The sequence below is a fragment of the Vicugna pacos genome, chromosome 7 (genome assembly GCF_048564905.1).
Source record: "Vicugna pacos chromosome 7, VicPac4, whole genome shotgun sequence".
NCBI classification, from domain to species: domain Eukaryota; kingdom Metazoa; phylum Chordata; class Mammalia; order Artiodactyla; family Camelidae; genus Vicugna; species Vicugna pacos.
Window position 1 is genome coordinate 45,929,613 of NC_132993.1, and position 20,934 is coordinate 45,950,546.

At 37.9% G+C, this 20,934-nt stretch overlaps 2 protein-coding genes and 1 long non-coding RNA gene across 13 annotated transcripts in view; 1 reads left to right on the forward strand and 2 right to left on the reverse strand.

The window, feature by feature from the left end:
- The window catches only part of FAM221A (family with sequence similarity 221 member A), a 32,941-nt gene extending 18,551 nt beyond the window's left edge, over positions 1-14,390 (reverse strand). For 3 of the 6 annotated variants that reach the window (XM_072964829.1, XM_006201906.4, XM_072964830.1), the window contains exon 1: positions 260-418. In XM_072964829.1, coding sequence (XP_072820930.1) covers positions 260-324 — 65 coding nt within the window. In that variant the 5' untranslated portion in view covers positions 325-418. Of the gene's footprint in view, positions 1-259; positions 419-911; positions 984-1,940; positions 2,034-5,898; positions 6,258-12,166; positions 12,210-14,301 lie in introns of those variants that run through there. The other 3 variants (XM_072964831.1, XM_072964832.1, XM_072964833.1) reach the window with 3 other exon arrangements.
- The window catches only part of LOC140697406 (uncharacterized), a 29,051-nt gene continuing 8,643 nt past the window's right edge, over positions 527-20,934 (forward strand). The window contains exons 1-3 of one of the 2 annotated variants that reach the window (XR_012074412.1): positions 527-592; positions 6,034-6,097; positions 12,065-12,113. This is a non-coding gene — a long non-coding RNA (uncharacterized lncRNA). Of the gene's footprint in view, positions 593-869; positions 1,095-6,033; positions 6,098-12,064; positions 12,114-20,934 lie in introns of those variants that run through there. The other variant, XR_012074411.1, reaches the window with a different exon arrangement.
- The window catches only part of CCDC126 (coiled-coil domain containing 126), a 56,217-nt gene continuing 48,212 nt past the window's right edge, over positions 12,930-20,934 (reverse strand). For 4 of the 5 annotated variants that reach the window (XM_072964837.1, XM_072964839.1, XM_072964835.1 and 1 more), the window contains one exon: positions 14,442-14,744. In XM_072964837.1, the coding sequence (XP_072820938.1) occupies positions 14,560-14,744 (185 nt within the window). In that variant the 3' untranslated portion in view covers positions 14,442-14,559. Of the gene's footprint in view, positions 14,745-20,934 lie in introns of all 5 variants that reach the window. The other variant, XM_072964834.1, reaches the window with a different exon arrangement.

Genomic DNA, 20,934 nt, shown 5'->3' on the forward strand with positions numbered 1-20,934 from the left:
CCTTGAAAGGGGTCAGAACAGGAGACCTCTTAAGTCGCCCCGAAAGGCATTTATTAGAATAGACCTGAGTGTCATTACAATATTTAATTACAGAAAGAGGAAACCTGAAGTCAAAGTAAGCCTCCCCCGCCAGCCCGGGAACGGATTCCGGGAGCCCCGGCGAGACGGCGCCGGGCCCTTTCCCCGCCACCAGCGCTCCTCCCGCGAGAGGGACCGAGCTCGCCACAGGCATCCTCGCCCCGCGGAGCCGCCGCCTCACCTCCGGTACTCCAGGTACTCGTCCACAGCCGCCGCACCGCCGGGAGGCAACGTCAGCCGCTCCATGGCCGCAGGGGAACCGAGAAGCTCCCGCGCCGCCGCGGCCGCCCCAGCCCGCCTTGCGCACGCGAGCCGCGCCGGCCGCGCCCCCTCCCGCCCGCCTCCCGATTGGCCGGGCAGGCGGACCGCGGTGACCGCGCGGGGCGCGCGCTTCCACCTGGCCGCCCACGCAGAGCGCCAGAAACCAGGTCTCCAAGTTCATGCTCGCCGCGCATGACGTGCTGTTTACCACCCTCCGCACGCCTTGCCCCTGTCACCCCTTCTCCCTGGTCTGGTAGGTCTCCTTGTCAGATAACGATTGCCAAGGGAGTGCAATGCCTTGCATATGATGGACGCACAGAATATGGCTTAATTCTTCGTGCAGCGTTTTCGCTGGTTGCGAGAAGGTTCTGGATAGTTTGAGGCCTGCCTCGTAATCGCCAGCTGTGTTTTCAGTATTGGCGTTTAAAAAAACTGATGTAAAATCTGTAGTGCTGAGTATCTGCATCCAGTTCTGTTGTCACTATAGCAACATATCCTTCAAAGAAAGTCAACAGCAGGTTCAAGAGGGAACAAGTAGAAACAATCTAGTTAAGATTTAAAAAAAAAACCACCTTTGGAAATATTCGCCACAAAATCCTTTTTAAAGTTGAATTACCATGCGTTTGGTAATTTGGTTTAGCAACCTGGAAAAGAGACAGGAAATCTATCATTATACAGAAGTCAAACTATGAGGCTCTCTAGAAATCATCTTGAGCGCCGCCTAAAACTTACCTGGGAGGGAGAATCGGCAAACGGTAAGAAAAATAATTCTTTCAATTCCAATACTTTGTTTCAGAAATACTTCCCTGGATAGTTAAGGACCCAAAGGCAAAATATGATATAGGCAGATTGTGTAGGTGCCCCCCTTTTCAGTGCCCTTTTTTCCCATCTAGAGTCGGTCTTCCTACACAGGCAGGCAGGCAGGTCTCACTCCCAATTTGACACTACTTTTTCATTACTTACTCTCCACCAAAGTGTTACCTCAGTACTCAACCTTCGCCAATAAACTTTGACGATTTCCAGACACATTTGCAATTTATGGAGACTTTTGAAGGTTAAAAAGCCCTTACGGTCAGGTAAAGGTAGAGGAATGACCCTGAAATGGGGTTATTTTAGGGTAAGAGCCCCACTCAGTACTTTCTCCAATCACACCTGTGGCTGCTGCTGCCAGTTTTTAATCTTTTTATGAACAACTAGCCCTGTTTTTAACTAATAGCTGCTGCACTAATAAAATGCCAGGCTAGGCGAACTTACAGAAAAGTGGCAGAGGACTGTCTGTGTAGCCAAGTACAAGTTAATGAATCTAGAGGGAAATAATTAAAATAGGCTTAGTGCAATTGTGGGCTCTTCCGGGAAGCTGCTGGAGCAATAAACTGTTCTGTCCAAAGACATTAACAAAAACTTTAGACTACGAAATAAAATAGAAAATGTTATCCTAAACTTGAAGAAAACTGACACCTTTGCTAATTAGAATGCTGTATATGGTTTTGACCTCTGCTTTAACTTTTTAAAGTATAATTGGACTATAATTTATTCCCAAAGGTATCTAAATTGATCTAGGAAATGTGATGGACAGAGGGACATGAAAGAGAGACACTTGCCTTGTCAAGTGTTAGACGTTTTACATATTTCTTCCTTATAAAATGAGAATTATCAGCATTTTGCAGTGATGTGTAAGTTAGGAATGTGTTCTCCTGCAAAGAACAGAATAATCCAAGTAACAGTGGCTTAATTAAACAGGGTTTTTGTTGTTGCTGTTATTCTAAACAAGTGTTGGGGTAAGTTATTGCTGCCATTGATTCAGGGCATTTTCCCCATAGTTGCACAAACTCCTGAAATTATATCCAAATGCAAAGAAGAAAGAAAGATAGCAACCAACATCAGTTATTCATTTTATCAAGTAAGAAAGTTTTCCTAGAGTTTAGCCCTTATAAAAATTTTTCACTTTTGTGTCATTGACCAGAACTATGTTTCATGGTCATCCGTAGTTGTATAAAGGAGGCTGGGAAAACAAGTACAGGACTAAGGTTTCCCAGGCTCTATGACAAAGGTGGTCAAGGAGACTGTGTGTTTGGTTAGTCCATCTATAGTGTCTGCCCCAGCTCACCCCCTGAACTGTGTAATACCCATACACACCCTTCTTTCCAATGCAGGCATTTTACACTGAATGCATCATCAGACCCCTAAGGAAGGCAACCCCAGAGTCTCAGCCAGCTACTGCGACTGGCTTGAAGTCTTCTCTGTCATTCACTCTGAAGTTTGGCAGTTGATAACTAAAAGACCAGAAAGTTGCTTCTCCCCCACCCCAAAATACCCAGTATTACAATGATGAGGGTAGAATATGATAATTACAATTTTAAAAGCTCTCAGAAAAGGGGAGAATGGGATCTAGTTGTCTTGTATATATTTTTTAGCTTAGTGGTTTTTAGCATTTATTCTTTTTTTTAGTTGTAGTCTAGTCAGTTTACAATCTTGTATCAATTTCTGGTGTACAGCATAATGTTTCAGTTATACACGTACACACATATGTTCATTTTCATATTCTTTTTCATTATAGTTTACTATATTAAATATAAATCCCTGTGCTATACAGAAGAAGCTTGTGTATTTATTTTATATGTAGTAGTTAGTATCTGCAAATCTCAAACTCCCAATTTATCTCTTCCAACCCCATTTCCCCCTTGGTAATCAAAAATTTGTTTTCTGTGTCTGTGAGTCTGTTTCTGTTTTGTATATAAGTTCATCTGTCTTTTTTTAAAGATTCCACATATAAGTGACATCATATGGTATTTTTTTTTCTCTTTCTGGCTTACTTCACTTAGAAGGACAATCTTCAGGTCCATCCATGTTGCTGCAAATGGCATTATTTTATTCTTTTTTATGGCAGAGTAGTATTCCATTGTATAAATATACAACTTCTTTATCCAGTCATTTATTGATGGACATTTAGGTTGTTTCCATGTCTTAGCTACTGTAAATTGCTTCAGTATTTATTCTTGTCCTATATATATATTTAAGGCTACAAATTTCCATCTAATTATTGCTTCATTTGTATCTCACAGGTTTTGTTATCTAGTGCTTTCATCATTAGACATTTCTGACTTGTATTTTCCATTAGGATTTCTTTTTTGATGTGTGACTTACATAGATGTTTTGAAATTTTCCAAATATACTGTATTTTTTAAACTTACCTTTGTTATTGATTTCTAAATTAATTGCATTGTGGTCAGAGAATGTGGTCTGAATGACTCCTATTGTTTGAAATTGTTTGAGATGTGCATTAAGCCTAGTACATGGTCAACTTTTGGATATGTTCCATATGTGCTTGAAAAGAATATTCTTTATATGTGCATTGTAATAAGCTTGTTAATTGTTCAGATCTTCTATAAGTGCTACTGGTTGTCTGATCCAGCAATTATTGAAAGAGGAGTGTTAAAAGCTTTCATCTGGTGATTTGGGCCATTTCTCCTTGTAGTTACATCAGTTTTTTTCCATTAATATTTAATATTTTTAATATTTTACTATGTACCTGTAAAAAAATAGATACTTTAAAAATACTGCTGTATTATTCTAATATCTTAAAAAATAATAATGCCCAGCGTTCAAATTTCCCTAATTGTCTCAAATATGTTCATAATTGGTTAGGATCAGGAGCCAAACAAGGTCCACATTTTGCATTTTGATAAATGTCCCTGTTTGGGATACCCCTTGTGTACCATTTCGGATCCTCTTGGATCATCCATCCCTTATTTCAGACACAGCTGCACTAGCCAGTTCTGTGGGGACTCCAGCCAGCTTTACACAAGTGCGAGCTGACAGGGCCAGGCCCTCAGGCCACGCTTCATGCCTTTCCCCGCCTGTACCTGCGGCTCTGTTCACAGTGTAGGGAACAGCTTGTTCTTCATGCATGGACAAAAAGCAGAAGGGCAAGTTAATGCCCTGGGAGAAAACTTGGACCAGTGGGAAATATGATCCAATAAATACGTCCCTTTTTCTCTCCTATGTTTCTGAGATGCATTTCATATGGCTCCTCAGAAGGTCCCATAGGATCGAGCAGTTTCCTGATCCATAACCTGTCCTTGCTCTTTTCCCTTCTCTGTTTTTACTTCCTTAATCTCTGGGTTCACACTCCCACATAAAATATTCACACTTTCAGAAGGACCCAGGCTATTTTAATCTGTAAGTTTAGCTTTTTTCTCCCCTTTAAATTTATTGAGGACACTGGGCCCATGTTTCCTGTTGTTTTTTCCATATTCTGAGTTTCACTGATTATAGTCCCGTACTTACTCTGTACTTCGCATGATCTAGAGTGCTGATCAGATTGAGGTTCAAAATTTTACCTAGGACACCTCATAGGTGGTGGTGTACACTTCCATCTGGAGTATACATACGAGGTTCAGTTATCTCTGCAACGTTAAGATTTTTTGGTGGGGGGGTGGTTACTAGGTTTATTTATTTAATTTTTTTTTCCTTTAATGGAGGTATTGGGAATTGAACCTAGGACCCATGCATGCTAAGCATGCACTCTACCACTTGAGCTATACTCTCCTTCTCTGTAACATTAAGATTGATCACTGTGTTCAGTTGTTGCCAGGCTGACCCATGATGTTCCCCTTCCACTTTTCACCTAATCACTTCCTGCACTTTTTGCTTTATACATTTTGAGTACTAAACTTGTATTAGGCAAATATTAGGCAATATGAATTTAGAATTGTAATTGTTACATTTGGTGCATTAAAACCATATATCATTGTGAAGTAAATCCATTTCTAGTGGGGTTTTTTTGTTTGTTTAAAGTCGGTTTTACTTAATATTAATAAACCTACACCAACTTTGTTTTGATTGTATATCTTTTTCCATCCTTTTATTTTCAGCGGCAAGAAGTAGCCAACACACATCAAAAACCTGAGATTTTCCAAACATTTACTTGTTAAAACTATAGACTTGTTATTGCTATAGACTTGTTATTGCTATACATTCTTGGTCCCAAAACATAACAAATGATAATTTGACCAATTTTTCCACTGTCATCACCAGCCTAGGAAAATTGTATGCCCTCACTGCCTGCTATCCTAACTCCTCTATTCAGCCAGTTCCATGTTTTAGAGTCTCTTACGTTTAGGACCCCATTGTGGTACTGAACTCTCTAAAGTTAGGAGTGCACTTTCCTAAAAATAATAGAAAACTTGACTTAAGTAGCCTAAAGAGAATGTAGCTGACTAAGCAGCTAAATATTGCTGACATCTCTGCAGTGTCCTTGGCCTTTCCTTCACCATCACAAACCACCTAATGCAGCATCAGCCTTCCTCCCTGCAGTTTCTACTTATCAAACTCCAGTCCTCAGGACTCAGCTCAAATTTCCTCTCCTCTGGAAAGAAGGTAACTCTGTTTCCCAGCCCTGCAATATTCAGCCCTTTAAAAACGTTGAAGTAGCTAATAGCATGAGAAGTTTTCACTAATATTTAGATAATTTCAGATTTCTGGGTCTTATTGCTTATGCTGGCAATATTTCTGGAACACTCACCTTTGTCTCCCTTGTCTACCATACAAACTCCTCACCTTGAAAATTCAGGATGAGAATCCAGGCTTCTATGAGTCTCCCTTGATTCCCACTTCCCAAAGACTGTTCTTTTTCTGAATTCTATTATTGAACTTAGCAGCACTTTACATTGTACGACTGTCTCTCCTCTCTAGGTGACTGATAAGTCCTTCGAAATGCCACAGGTAGCTCCAGTATTCGTCAGGAGAACAAAAGAAGGTGAGCTTTGTGTCCATGGCCACAGAAGTCTTAGACTGGTCTACCCCATGAGTTATTGGATCCCATTGACTGCTCATCTTCTGAACCAGCTCCCTGGAGCAAGGAGTCCTTATTAAATAGGAACTCCAGGGTGCTTATAACCTCCTATAATGAGAAGGTAAGTGAAAAACAGCCTTTCAGACAAGACTCAAATCAGTACAAACACGTTGCAATGTTATCTAGGTTGTAAAATACCTTCACTTCTTTAAGCATTGTATGGCCTGCATCTTGGAAGACTTCACACTGACAAGGTTATTGGGTACCTAGCACTGCACTTTTTTCAGGCTAACATGTTACGGGTCTCTGATGGCCTATGGCAGCATCACCTACAAGCCAAACATGGAGACACATGTCTTTGAGAACTCCAAGTAAAGTCCTGAGCCACTTCTACTTAGCTCAGGCTTCTAAAGAATGCATGGAGACTTCTATAATAAAGCTTTTCTTTTCTCTAGTCTATCAGGGACACTGAGCAATTGCTGTAGTTCCTTGATTATGACAAAGTCCCTCAAGTTATGGAAACCCCAGCCACATTCCACCCAGGGGAGGTTATAGAATAGACAGGAGGGTCTCAAATAGGTCACCCTGGGTGTCTTATCAAAAAGAGCCTGGCTTAACAACTAGTACTTCTGAGATTCTTCCCAAGTTCTATCGCCATTCCTCTCTGAACCACTAGCTATATCTGGCTGAGCAGACTGAAACACAGGAGTAAGATAATGATTCTGAGAGACAGACATAACTCAGTGAATAGAGGATTCTTCTTTGTAATGGTGTAGGAATATCTCGCTGGTCCTCACCAGTGCCTAGGATAAATATTCTATGCCAATTTCCAACAAACAACTTCCTGATTCAAAATTTAGCATCTCAGGTAACTTAATACTGAAAAAGTAGGAGCTAGGAAACTCTAGCATCATTAGAAAGGAACACACAAAAAAAGTAGTGTCTCAGAAGACAAGTGAAAGAAGTATTCCAAGAAGAAGGCAGTAAGCAAAACACAAAACTAATTTTAAAAGAAAATAAAAGCCAATGCCTAGAATTTGAAAACAAACTGACACAAATGTACCTAATGGTACATCAGTTTAGTGACAAAATCAGAGAGAAGAGAATTACTTCAATTGATCTTAGAACAAAATATTTTGACTATACACTTCTTAGTGTTGTCAAAAACCTGAAACAGAATTTCATCAAGTCTTTAGATCTAACCTCCAGACAACAGGAAAAACAGAAGACGGAGAAGCAAATTAGCAACCACAAGGATGCAGTTGCAACATTCTACTGGACTACTGTCCCACTTTCTTCAAGAAGTAAATGGAATAAGGGAATCAGTTCAGACTTGAAAAATGAGAAGACACCACTCGTGCAAAGAGTTGGGAGAAGCGCATTCCAGACGGAGGGACCAGCATGAATGCTGACTGAGTGAATGAAGCAAGAGTCCACAAGTGATAACGGCATTCCAGAGAAAAGGGCGATCTCTTAAGGCTGGGAACTGGAAACTTGGAATACTAAGTAGGTAAAACTTGAGAAGCACACTAGAAAAAAGAACCGGACTGAAACAAAGGCGAATAAGGGAAAGGCATTCCAGGCAAGGAAATGGAAAAAACAAATCTGGACTATATGATATAAAGTTGGGCAGCGAGAGCCTGGCAGTAGGAAACAATAGGATTGTTTCACAGTTGTGACCAGCTCTGGGCTCGGCTTCACCTGTTTGGAATTCCAACAGGACATCCTAAGATGGCAAAGGGTCCCAACTGTGCTGGGAGTTGGGACACTATTTCTATGCAGCCAGCATTCATGCCTTATCATCAGCAAGAAATACTAGCTATTTTGCTTTTGCAGAGGCAAAAAATACTTTCCATCTAAGCTTCTGGGTTGTAAAGAAACCAATTCTCCCTACCTTGGCATCAGTGTATGTAAAGTGAAGACTCCCTGAAGAAAGAGGTGGAAGGTACAGCTTAAGTCTTCCTGAGGGTAAAAGAACCCAGCTCATTATTTCCCTGATAAAGTTAACTGAGCAACAACAAGAAACACTTGCCTGTTTTAGAGTAGGCACCTTGGCTTCCTCTTTAACCTCAGGAAAACTTTCTTTCTAGAAACGGAAGGCAGAGCAGAGACTTCTGCAGTCTCTTCCGCCCCTCAGCTGAGGCTCTGTCAGAAGTCACCTGTTTAGAGAAACAGCTACCTTTCTTCTGCTGTTAACCATGGTGATTTAGCACTACGTTTAAACCCAATATTGTTTTTAACATATGATATTTAGGAAAGAAGATAAAAAGAGGAATTAAATCATGTGGAGAGACAGAAAGTGATTTTTACTTGAACTCTCAATATTCATTTCACCTTCCCTGGGTGAGTTTAATTCCAAGTGCCACTTAGGTGTTTTCCAAGGCTGAAAATGGCAGCAGTCTGAAGAGAAAAAGAGAACAAACTACATTAATATGATAACCTCCCCTCAACTTCTGCCTGCCTTCCTCCTCCTCCAAGTGTGTCTTTGCCTGGAAGCTAAAAGGAGAAGGGCATCTGTAGCTAAAACTCATTCTTACAATTCAAAGTAAGCATTCTTTACATTTTTTCTATTAGTAACTACATCAGGTTCAGGAAGAAGACCAAAGACCTGCCCTTTTATTGTATGGGAGTAATGATGAACAATGCTAAAAACAGAGGACTTTCATGAAATTTTTTCCCTCACTTCTCCATGGAGAGGTCAAGTCCAGCCTGATGATCAGTGCATGGACGATGTGCAGTAGGCAGAAGTCATCCAGAGAAAGAGAAAAGGTGGATCCAGAGCTTCCACAATTTAAAATGCTCTCAAATCAACAGGCAAGCTTTGGAGAAATGGCTAGAGGTTTTTCAAGGCTCTGCCAGGTAGTATCTTATAAAACTCGAGTTATTCTGTGAAACACTCTTAAATCAGACACTATCAAGTAAATATCAAGACAATCTCAGGCTCCTTTAAGTCACCAAATGATCTATCTGTGAAACCTAAAGAGATTACAAGGAGCAAAATAACAGACCAAGAGTGTCATCTTGAATCCCACTCTGTCTAGCCTCCAGGAAGTGAAAATATTTTGGCCCCAGGAAGTCCCTAACCTAAGCCTTGCAAATACTAGATTTTACGGGGATGGAGAACTGCCAGTGGGTGAGTTAACAGTGCCCTGAATCCCATGGTGTGCAGAAAAAATGGCCTTGAGGGGAGACTGAGATTCTCTTCACCCTGGACAACATGCACTAAGCCGGTCCCTCTCTTCCCTTTATTCCAGGATGGAACATAAGAGACACGTTGCAGCAAGCTCGTTCATAAGCTCCTGAATACCACGGCATGGGTTCATCTCCCTTCACCCCCAAACCCCAGGCATCCTGGGCCATCAGCCTAGGTGTGGGCTACCGCCAGTGCCTGGGACCCTAACACATGTTGTGTGCGCTCTGCTGACCCCAGCCTTTGAGAACAGAGTAATGAGTTCTCTCTTGGATCAGAGGAGAGAAGTCCCTAACAAGATACAGGGAGGAAAGGGAATGTGTCAGTTTACTTAAACCAAGATTAGCAGAACCGCTGGTAAGGCATGGTAGTCACGAGTAGAGACTCTGGAGACCAGCTCTTCTGGGTCTGCATCTCTGCTGGGCAGTCTGCAAGGTCCGTGACCAGAGCCCCCATAACCCGCATCTCTGCCCCGGGGTCCATCTACAGAATGTGGGTAACAGAACCTACCTCACAAGATTGTTTTGAAGATTAAACACCATACATGACGAGCACAGTGTGCAGCACAGCCCTTAGTAGATGCTCAATAATTATGACTGTAACAATCTCATTACATGAAGGATATTATTAAAAAGAGTCTCCAAATCATTCTTGCCCTAAATCATTCCTCCCAGAGCACATTCTGGTTGGAATAGTTTTTAATATACAAGGTATGGAGCCTCCTCCAGGAGGCAGAGGCCACGGCCCTTCTTACCTGGCAGCGGTCCCCTTCTGTGCTCCTGCTTCAGCCACCCACTCAAAGCTTTTGGTCTGAAACACCCAGTTCAGATTTCAAGAAAAGAATAAAAGGGAATTTTTTTCTTCCTTTTCAGACTCATGAAGTTTATCTTCACAAACAAATAAAGAACACATTTATCTCAAAATTGAACATAACTTGTTCTGTGTTTGAACACACCAGTGGTTCAAAATGTTTCCTTTTCTCAAGTTTTGGTATTGTATCTACCATATCACCCTTCCACTTTAAAAAACTCCTTAGAGCGGGGAGGGTATAGCTCAAGTGGTAAAGTGTATGCTTGGCATACACAAGGTCCTGGGTTCAATCCCAGTACCTGCTCTAAAAATAAATAAATAAGTAAACCTAATTACCTCCCCCAAAAAACAGACAAACAAACAAAACTCCTTAGAACCATAATTTATTTCTCTGCCCCCAAAAAATTGATATTAAAAATGTCTAATCAGTATTAGATATTAAAGAAAGAGTGGGTAGGTGGATGAATTAAGCACCCAAGACAGCTAAAAGAAAAATAATGATTTATTTAAGTGAATGATGATGCTAATCAACATTTAGAAGCAATGTGAAGTTACACTTGACCTACTAAGGATTCACTTGAGGTCCTAAGCTAAACTCATTCTGGAAAGGTGTTTTAAAGACACTGACATTGGTAAAAATCTAAAAAACAGTGATTTTAAAAAATCCTTATGGCTTAACTTCCTTATTTAAATGCAAACTAATATTACTGATTCATTTTAAGCCACAAGCTATAAAACGACGAACTTGATCTTACCAAGCACAAGTCTGACCACGAAACAATCCTCTCCCAGCTTTTAACCCAATTACAGAATAGCCACTCTACATTTTATTCCCAGTCTTTTCCCTACTGTGCAAAATGCTTCTAACCCACTGCTCATGATATAAAACAAGGTCTGAGGATGAGCACCAATTTTGGATTTTCTGTTCTTATGGCAGATATTTCACCACCCTGTCTCCCCAAATGGATATTAATCACACTTTATTAGGTTACCCTCTAACACTTAAAATAAAAATGACAGCATGAAATAATGCAAAGACGGCAGGCTTTAGACTTGTCCCACACCTAAGTCTAAATCTTTTATCTGCAACCAAAATGCCTAACAATTGAGTGAAAGATATAGCAACTGTAATATAGCCACACAATGAAATAACCATGAAAGTTATATACTTAATGACTTGGAAAGAAGTTCATGATATGCTGTACAAAGAGAATATATATATATTTATATATATATAGGCTTATATAGATGCACAAAGCAAAAAGTATAAAATGGCTTAGGAACTTGCTTTAACAAATACCTATCAGGCACCTACGATGTGCCAGACACACAATGTATATGTGTACATAAATGTATATGCCCAAGTTATATCAGTGAATTAGATTCTAAGAAGTGTCAGAAAAAACACAGTAAGTTACTATATGCAATTTGTCAGGTATAACAGAACAATGAAGAAATGTAAAAGGGTGAGAAGAGTGCTAGAGGCATGCTATTTTAGGTAGGTGGTCAGAGACAACTTCAGTGAAGAAGTAACATTTGAGGAGACACCTGACTGATGTGAGGGAGGGAACCATGAAGATACCCCATGAAGAAGGGGAGTTGCAAATAAAGGAATAACAAGTTTGAAGCTGTTTGGTATGTCCTAGGAAGAGAAAGATCGCGTGGCTGAAAAGGAATTAGGAAGGAAGAAGGTGGTAAAAGATGAGGTCAGGAGGCAGTCAGGGGCAAATTAGAACTTTTGTGGCCACAGTGGAAGTGCTTTACTTTAAATGGAAGTGAGATATCAGTAGAGTGTGAGCAGACAAGATCAGATTCCCATTTATATCCTAAAATGTCAATAAGTGGTTATCCCTGAGTAGAAAAATTTCAAATCCCCCCACCCATTTATTCTCATTCTCATATTCATTTCTTTCTCTCCTCTCTCTCTCTAGCTCTTGAGCTTTTTCACACGATGAAACCTACCATTCCTTCAACCAAAAGGTAAGAATCAATTTTTTAAAATGATTTCAATTAACCGCTATATTTATTTTTACCTTTTTCATTATATCATGTCCCTCCTTTCAGGTAAACATTTCTCTAAAATTAAAAAAAAGGGAAAACAGTGTAACTACATTGTTAGCTATTCAGCTCAAAGTGTTAAAAACAGAACAGTGTCTACAATTAAACCAAATGTGCAAGTCATAGGTTCCTATACAAACTGTTAACACTTTAGGATTCTAAGACATAATTAAATGAGATGAGGCAGATTCTTTAAATTCAAAATGAGGAGGATTATAATGTCACTAAAAAGGTAAACCTGAGCCTCTACGGTCCACCTAACTTCACAGTCAAGGTCCTAAGTGTTTTTTGAAGATAAATGAGACCCAAGTTATCATTAATTATGTATGTTTAAATGGCTTTTTTTTTTAACCAGTGTAGTGTTTAAACTCAAAGATACCCTGAAATAAATGTGAAAGCTTTCAGTATCTTTGGTGATGCCCTCTGTGCTAATGTCCCGATTAACTGAGATTAACTGAAGATACAAATACTAAGGCATGATTTTTTAAAACTCAACAGTAAACTTCAACTTGAGGGTACAAACCTCAGAACCACCTCCCATCACAATCCCCAGGTTTGTTCCCATTGATCTCTGAACTCAAGACTCTCAGAACCTGAACAAGGCAATCTTTCATTTTTCTCTTTTGAAAAAACTATATGGAGTTGACAGAACAAAACCCAAAATTATCTAAGATTCCTTTTAGTCATTTACCATTTGTTAAATGTACTATCACTATTAAAGAAAAAAACTTGTAACACTTTAAAGTACAAATAATACATTTTATTTCATCCCTGAAAACAAAAACAAAAAATAAAAATGTCCACATCTAATAAGAGAGACCAAACAAAATTATTCCAAACTTCACCTGGAAATGTAAATAATTTCTTCACATAAAGGTAGGGTACAGGGAAAAGTCTGGAAAGCTACCTTTCATGAAACAGTATTTTCTCATATTTATTTTAATAAAACATTATAATTATTGCTACTACATGTGGTAGCATATTGTAATAATGAACAACACAATATCCAAAATTAAATTCAATACAGTTTAAATCTAGAAGCTAGCTGCAGTTCAGCAGTTATTATAGAGAATAAATACTATGAAATATAGGGCACCATATGGCAATTAAACTTGCTACAAGGGAAATTTAAATAAGGGTGGACTTCGCTCTCTACTAGAATTACCCCAAGTTAGGATCTCTTGTGCTATATACAACAGCTGTCTTCCTGAAAAGATAGTCCATCTTTATAATTTAAATTATATTTTAAACGTTCTTAATTATTTTTTAAGTGGTCATTATATAAAATGAATATCTAGTATATATGTTATACAAATCCAAAATTTCATAAAGCAGATACTCTACATACTCTAATGTTAACATTTTCCAAACAATTTAATGCAACACAAATACCTTTATTATATACATTTGGCTAAAGTCCCTAAGAGTCCCAGTCTCACAGATATGTTTCCCCCTCCCTTGCCAAAAAAAAAAAAAAAAGCAAAAATTACCCAAATATGGAAATAATGTGCTTTCTTGACAGCAAAATCACTCAAAGGGTTACACTTTCAAATTAACATTCATGTATGTGAAAAATCATGAATAGTTATTTTTAATCTTATCACAAAAATATCTTTTACTCTTCAGAATATAAGTATGTAAGAAGATGTTACATGGTGAGATTAAAGGTTACTACTTTAACGTTATTTAATTGTTCCAATGTTTAGAATAGTTTACGGACAGTGGCTACTACCCATTTCAAGATTCTACTCTTACAAATGTAATTTTTTAAATATACAATAATTAACCTCCAGTTATTCTGAAGGGATAGTGCAAAATGAAGACATTCTTTGGGTCATGACTTCAAAACATTATTTTCAACATTATACTTCTTTTCTCTCTGCTCATAATCTGGTAACAAAATACAGCATGGGAAATCACATTTTCTAACAGTATTAGTCCAACAGTTACATCTACTGAGAACAAGTGACAATGATTCAATGATATTGTTCACTTTCTGAAAAACATGTTATATATTTAAATAAATATTTTATAGAAGTGAATCCATGTCTTTCAGTGTTTTTGTTTCAACTTGATCTCAAACACAAAGATTTACACAAAGGTCACCTACCTGCTTAGTTCATCAACCATGTTAATCAAATTCCCTTTAAGGATACAGTAGAGCATTGAAGAAACGTGCCTGAAAGCAAACTAGTAACTTTAAAAATGTATATACAGAATTAGAGTTCCACGAATCCAGCATATTCCTTGAAAATGCGTAGAGCTTTTGTTGTGAAGTATTACTCTATCCTAGCCAGCGATTTAAAAGCTTTTCTGCCATAGGATATAATCCATGGTGAATGGAGCAGCACAGGGTGATCCTCGACTGCTATCTAATGCTGCCTGATGCATTTATCCTTTTATTTGTGGTTACTGGCACAAGGTTCCCACTGGTACCATTGGTAGTGTTGGTTGCTGAGCCATTCACAACAATATAGTCAACTTTGTTCTCCAGCTTTACCAAACGTTGTAAAATGTCATCCAAAAGGACAGCAATGGTTCTTTTTAGATCCGCTAGGGGGAAAATGAGAATAAACAATTCTTAAACATTGAGAGCACTGAGTATCTGTGTTTTCATAGTTTGAAGGGAAAAGTGAACAATTACCAGGTCATCATCTAAGAGAAAATATACTAGAGAGAAAGCACTCATGCCATACATAGGAAAAGCCTGACTATTTTAACTAACAGCAACACATACAGAGCTTCTTAAAGGAATTTCAGGGGTATAAATGTGAAATTCATTTTTCTAGTGCAATAAAACAGATTTAAAGTCTGGTCTAAAATGTTAGTCTACCTGAAAGGAACCCGTTTACTCTGAGTTTCTTAAGCAGCCTGTAAAGACAACTGGACTAGGCAGGAAAGGTAAGAAGCTAGCTGAGCTAAGTATGAAATTCAGTAAAATGTAGAAACAAGCAACCTGGAACCTCCACAGGCTGAAGTGTAGGAGGAACTTGGACCCAGAGCAGATGCCAGGAACCTGATTAGTGCAGTAGAGATACTAGTTCTGACTTAAATTTCTTCCAGAAAATGATGGAGAAGACTGTATCTTCTAATCTCTTTGGGAGGTTACAGGGTTTCAGTACAATTTACCTGGCCAGAATGAAATTATAACCCCTTTCTTCCTTAGAATTTTCTTTTCTCATGCTTCCCAAAGGCACCTAGCACACCTAATACTCATTCAGTGTTTATTTTTTATTGTTATTTTTTGTTGATCCTGGACCAAACAAGGCAGTGCAAACCCTAATCTGTCATCAGGGGAAAAATCATCTAACAACAACTGATAAATTTACTGGTGGTTCTGTTACTAAGCTATCAGAAAAACCACAGCAGAAGAAAAAATAGGTAAGCTAGACTTCATCAAAATTAAAAACTTTTCAACATCAAAGGATATTATCCAGAAAGTGAAAAGACAATCTACAGAATGGAAGAAAACATTTGCAAACCATGTATCTGACAAGGGCGTAATATCAAAAACATATAAAGAACTCCTAAACCCAACAACAAAGATAAACCACTCAATTTTTAAAATCAACAAAGGACTTGAATAAACATTTCTCCAAAGATATGCAAATGAACAATAAACTCATGAAAAGATACTCAACATCACAATGAAATACCACTTTACACCTACTAAGATGGCTGTAATCAAAGAAAGGGAAAATAAGCATTGGCAAGGATGTGGAGAAACTGGATCCCTCATACATAGTGAGAACATAATATGGCACAGCCACCCTGGGGAACAGTTTGACAGTTTCTCAAAAAGCTAAATATAAAATTACCATATGACCCAGCAAATCCACTCCTAGGTATATACCCCAAAAGACTGAAAGCAGAGACTCAAAGAGACACTTGTACACCAAGGTTCATTTCAGAATTAGTCACAATAGCCAAAAGATGGAAACAGCCCGTGTCTATTAACAGATGAAAAGATCAATAAAATGTAGTATACACATACAAGGGACTTTTTACTTAGCTATAAAAAGGAATGATGTTCTGATACACGATACAAAAAGGATGAACCTTAAAGACATCCAAACTGAAATAAGCCAGATAAAAAAGGACAAATATTGTACGATTTCACTTATTTGGACTACATAGATTAGACAAATACAGAGACAGAAGGTAAATTAGAGGTTACCATAGGCTAGAGGAGGGGGGATGGTGAGTTACTGCTTAATGGTCACAGAGTTTCTTGTTTGGAGTGATTCAAGTTTTCAAGTTTTAGATAATACTGATGGCCGTACAACACTGTGAATATAATTGATGCCACTGAATTGTACACTTCAATAGTAAATTTTGTTATATATATTTTACCATAAATTTCTTAAAGTGGAAAAAGAAAAAGGATATCTGAAAGGAGTAGTGAGAGTAGTGATGATAGGTGGTTATAAAGGGTAATTAGAAATAAAACAACAAAAAGAGAATGTAATGTAAAGTAAGGGGAAAACATAATTTGGGGAAAGTCTAGACATGAGGAAGTCAGGCCATGTATCCTCCGGCACCATTCATCAACAACACTTAAAAATATTCTAGTTTAGTGGGTATGTACAAGAAGTAAAAGAAGTACAAGAAAAATCCTTTGACAGAAGTATTTAGAGATGACATGTCACGATATATACAACTTCTTTCAAATGGCACCCCCCAAAAAAGCACATATATTTGTATAGAGAAGGAAAGATAAAAACCAATATAGAAAAAAGTTTTGCAAATGATGAATCTAGATGAAAGATACATGATGTTTACTATATAATTTTCTGTAGATTGAAAATTTTCAAAATAAAAGACTAAGGAGAGAAGACTTTTTTTTGTTTTAGGAACTTCATCCTTTTTTTTTTAAATTGAATTATAGTCATTTACAATTAAATTAACCTTTTTTTTTTTAATGGAGGTACTGGGGATTGAACCCAGGACCTCATGCTTGCTAAGCAAGCGCTCTATCACTAAGCTATACACCCATTTCTTTACTAAGACCATTCAATCAAGAGTTATAATAGTATCTGGTAAGTAAGAGAAAACTAAGTATTTTCAAAAATCTTTCAGCAACAAGACTAAAGGATAACTACCAAATTTGTTTTTTCCTGGCAGCCACCTCTTATATAATATTTGAAGAAGTAGCAACCTAGGCCAGAGAAGGCTAGACAAAATAGATTGGGGCAGGAGAGCTTATCAGCATTTTAACATAAAATGAAGCTAAAGCCCTCAGAGGTTTGACACCAAGCTGAAGTGTGTCATGAATTGTAAAGGTACAGCCTAGTCATTGATTAGTTACACTTAGGAAAAGTTGGGTTTAATCAGAAACAACTATATGATGATTTAACAATGTTCTAAATTATCATTAAATATCCTTTAAAATTTTCTAAAATAAATTTTTAATAAAGTATTTTAGAAGACTAAGAGGTTTTAATTATATTGCTCCATGATACAAAATCAGTTAGCTGAAAAAACAAAATGATTCATTTGCATATACCAAAACTTCCCCTTCTCTAGATTCAGAATATAATTTTATGTTTACATTTCATGAGACTATATATTTATGGGAATTATATGTTTATATTATATGGGATTCCACAGAACTTCCCCATGAAGCCCTATCACTGAAGGTGCTAAGCAATATGAACTCCTTCCCTACCAGGGGACCCTGTGCAGAACGCCTAAAACCAACTTCAAAGTGGAGATCGTATGATACCTTTATGTAGCTCATCCAGCCTGATGCTTTATCACACAGTAGACAGCCAACAAATAGTTTGAAATGAACATTCGCTGAATGTCTGACTCATGTTTAGCAGGTGGTATCATTGTTGAGATTAACGTGAAGAGTCAGATTTAAGAAATAAATCACTTTAAGGTTGCTCTATTCCAGCTTTAAATTTCCCTACTCTGGGAGAAGAAATCAAATAGTTCAAGGGGGAAAAAAAAGGCAGGCTAATACAAAAGCACATAAGAACATAAAGACTATGAAAACAGCACCTAGCCCAATTCTTTCACAGTTTACAAAAATCAAAAGGAGGATATAATGGAGACTTTTAAAAAATAGTAACAGTAATAATAATACAAAAAAAGGAGATTACAATGCTATTAGATAAACTAAAGATATTGGCTATAAAAAGATTCAAACTACACTACACATAAGCAGGGACAGTGAGGCACAGCAGGCAGCCATTATCATCCCAAGGCCTAAGGAACAGAGGGAGAAAGCAGTGATGTTACCAGAGCCCAAGTCCAAGGACACTAGTGGAACAGAGCCAAGGAGGCAGTCTGGCCGAAGCTGGTGCTACAAAGGAGACACACCTCCTGAGGCAGACAGGGAGAAAAATACTATAGCCTTTCCCTTCCTCCTTCTTTTCAAACTCCTGCCAATGCTTTCTGTAAGATGAATCCAAGGAGAAGTTAGCTGATTTAGGAACTTAGAAAATGCCATCTACTGGAATAACCCTCCCTTGAGATACAAAACAGAACACAGAAAAGGTAAAGAATAAATCTGAAGCCAACCAGGTAAAGGACCAGGACAAACAGCAAGTACACATGCCTTTGTGGACCCCATACTTATACGTCTCTGTCTTGATTTATCTCTTATTTACATCTTGATAGGTTTTGTTATTTGTATTCTTAATGTGGAGAGGCAAATATAATAAAAATAACTGTGTGTACACAAAAAAGGAATACAACTGTAGTAAAATGCAAAACAACTGGATGAAAATAAGTGTTTAAAGTATAAGTCAAAAACTCTTCTTTATTAACATTTCTAAAATTAATATTTTACCACCACTAACATCTGCTTAATTATACAAGGAAGAAAAATTAGAAGTCACTTCTTAATTATCAAAGTGAATTACCCACTGTAAAGTTTTATTATGAAGCTAGCAATAAAACAAGAATGCTTCCTAAGAAACATGAACTAATTTAAATATCAGAGCAAAATGTTAGGTAAAAATGGTTTCAAAAGCCTCATAAACTCTATAATTAAATGTACATTGTTTAATATTTTACATTTTTAATACAGCTACCTTCCCCACTGACTGCTGAATAAATCATGTCAATTCACCAAATATTTTATTCCTTCCTATGTAAGATTGCAAGGCACATCGTTTAGACCTCATGCATAGATCAAGACACACGTTCCCATCAAACTTTAAATACAAATTAAATGCCTAGGTACATAAAATAAGCCTAATTTTTTTAAGTGAGAAACAAAAAGCTAGAAAATAGATTTGACTAAATGATACAAATCATAAATAATCTACCTTTTTAATAGCCACAACAAAATCACTTCTCATAGGAATTCTGAGACTGTCCTTTAATATGTCTAGAATACAAGAACTCATTTTATAGGTTTGGTTTAGGGTTTTTTTTTCTTAATTGGTAGATAACTTATTTTGAGATAATTGTAGATTCACATATAGTTGTTAAGAAGTAACAAATACAGAAATTCCTGTACCCTTTTACCCAGTTCCCTCCAATAGTGGTATCTTGTAAAACTATACAGCCAGAATACTGACACTGATTCAGTCAAGATGCAGAGTATTTCCTTCACCACAGGGACCTCTGTGTTGCACTTTTATAATAACACCCTCTTCCCTCTCATTAGCCTGTTACTATGATGGATTACACTGATTGATTTCTGAAAATTAAACCAGGCTTGTATCCTTGGAATAAATGCCACTGGTCTTGGTATTTAATTCTTTTTGTATGTTGTTGAATTCTGTTCAGTTTCTCTTAAGAATTTTCATGTCTATATTCATGAGGGATGTTGGTCTATAGTTTTTATTACTTATACCTTTGCCTGGTTTTGGTATAAAGGTAATACTAGCTTCATAACTAAACTCAGAAGCGTTCCTTCCTTTTATTTTCTGGAAAAGACTGTGTAGAATTAAAACTAATTCCTATTTAAATTTCTGATAGAATTCTCCAGTGAAACCATCTGGACCTGAAGATTTGGGAGTACTTAAACTATAAAGTCAATCTCCCTAACATTTACAGACGTCTCTCGTTTTACTGCATTTTGCAAATACTGCGTTTTTCACAAACTTATGGTTTATGGCAACCCTGTCCCAAGCAAGTCTATTGGCACCATTTTTCCAACATTTGCTCAATTCCTGTCTCTGTGTCACATTTTGGTAATTCTTTCAGTATTTAAAACTTTTTCATTATTATTGTATTTGTTATGGTGACCTGTGACCAGATGGGTAGATGTGGTGGGAAGAGCAAGAGAACTAGAATTAAAAGTGGAGCCTGAAGATGTGACTGAGTTGAGGCAATCTCAAGATAAAACTTTAACGGATGAGTTGCTTCTTATGGATGAGCAAAGAAAGTGGTTTTCTGACATAGAATCTACTCCTGGTAAAGATGCTGGTGTGGTGCGAACTGGTGTCTGCCAAGGCTCTGCGATCCCCATTCCTGGGCTCTCAGATGTCTACCTCTGATCCCTCAAAATAACAAAATACACCCTTTTCTGATATGTGTTTGCCCTAGCAGAATTAATAGCCCTGAAACATGGCTAACCTCACTGTAGCTCAGGCTGATGTCTCAGCCCACGTTTCCTCCTTACTGGAGTCATAAATCCCACTACCCTGCTTGTCTCACCCCATGTCTCCATCTTATTGGAGTCGTAAGTCCAACTATCCTCCTGTACACCAAAGCCCCCTACCTCACTTACAGCCCATCAAAACTTTGTTCCCCTATCCCTTTGTGTTCATAGCCCCTTCCT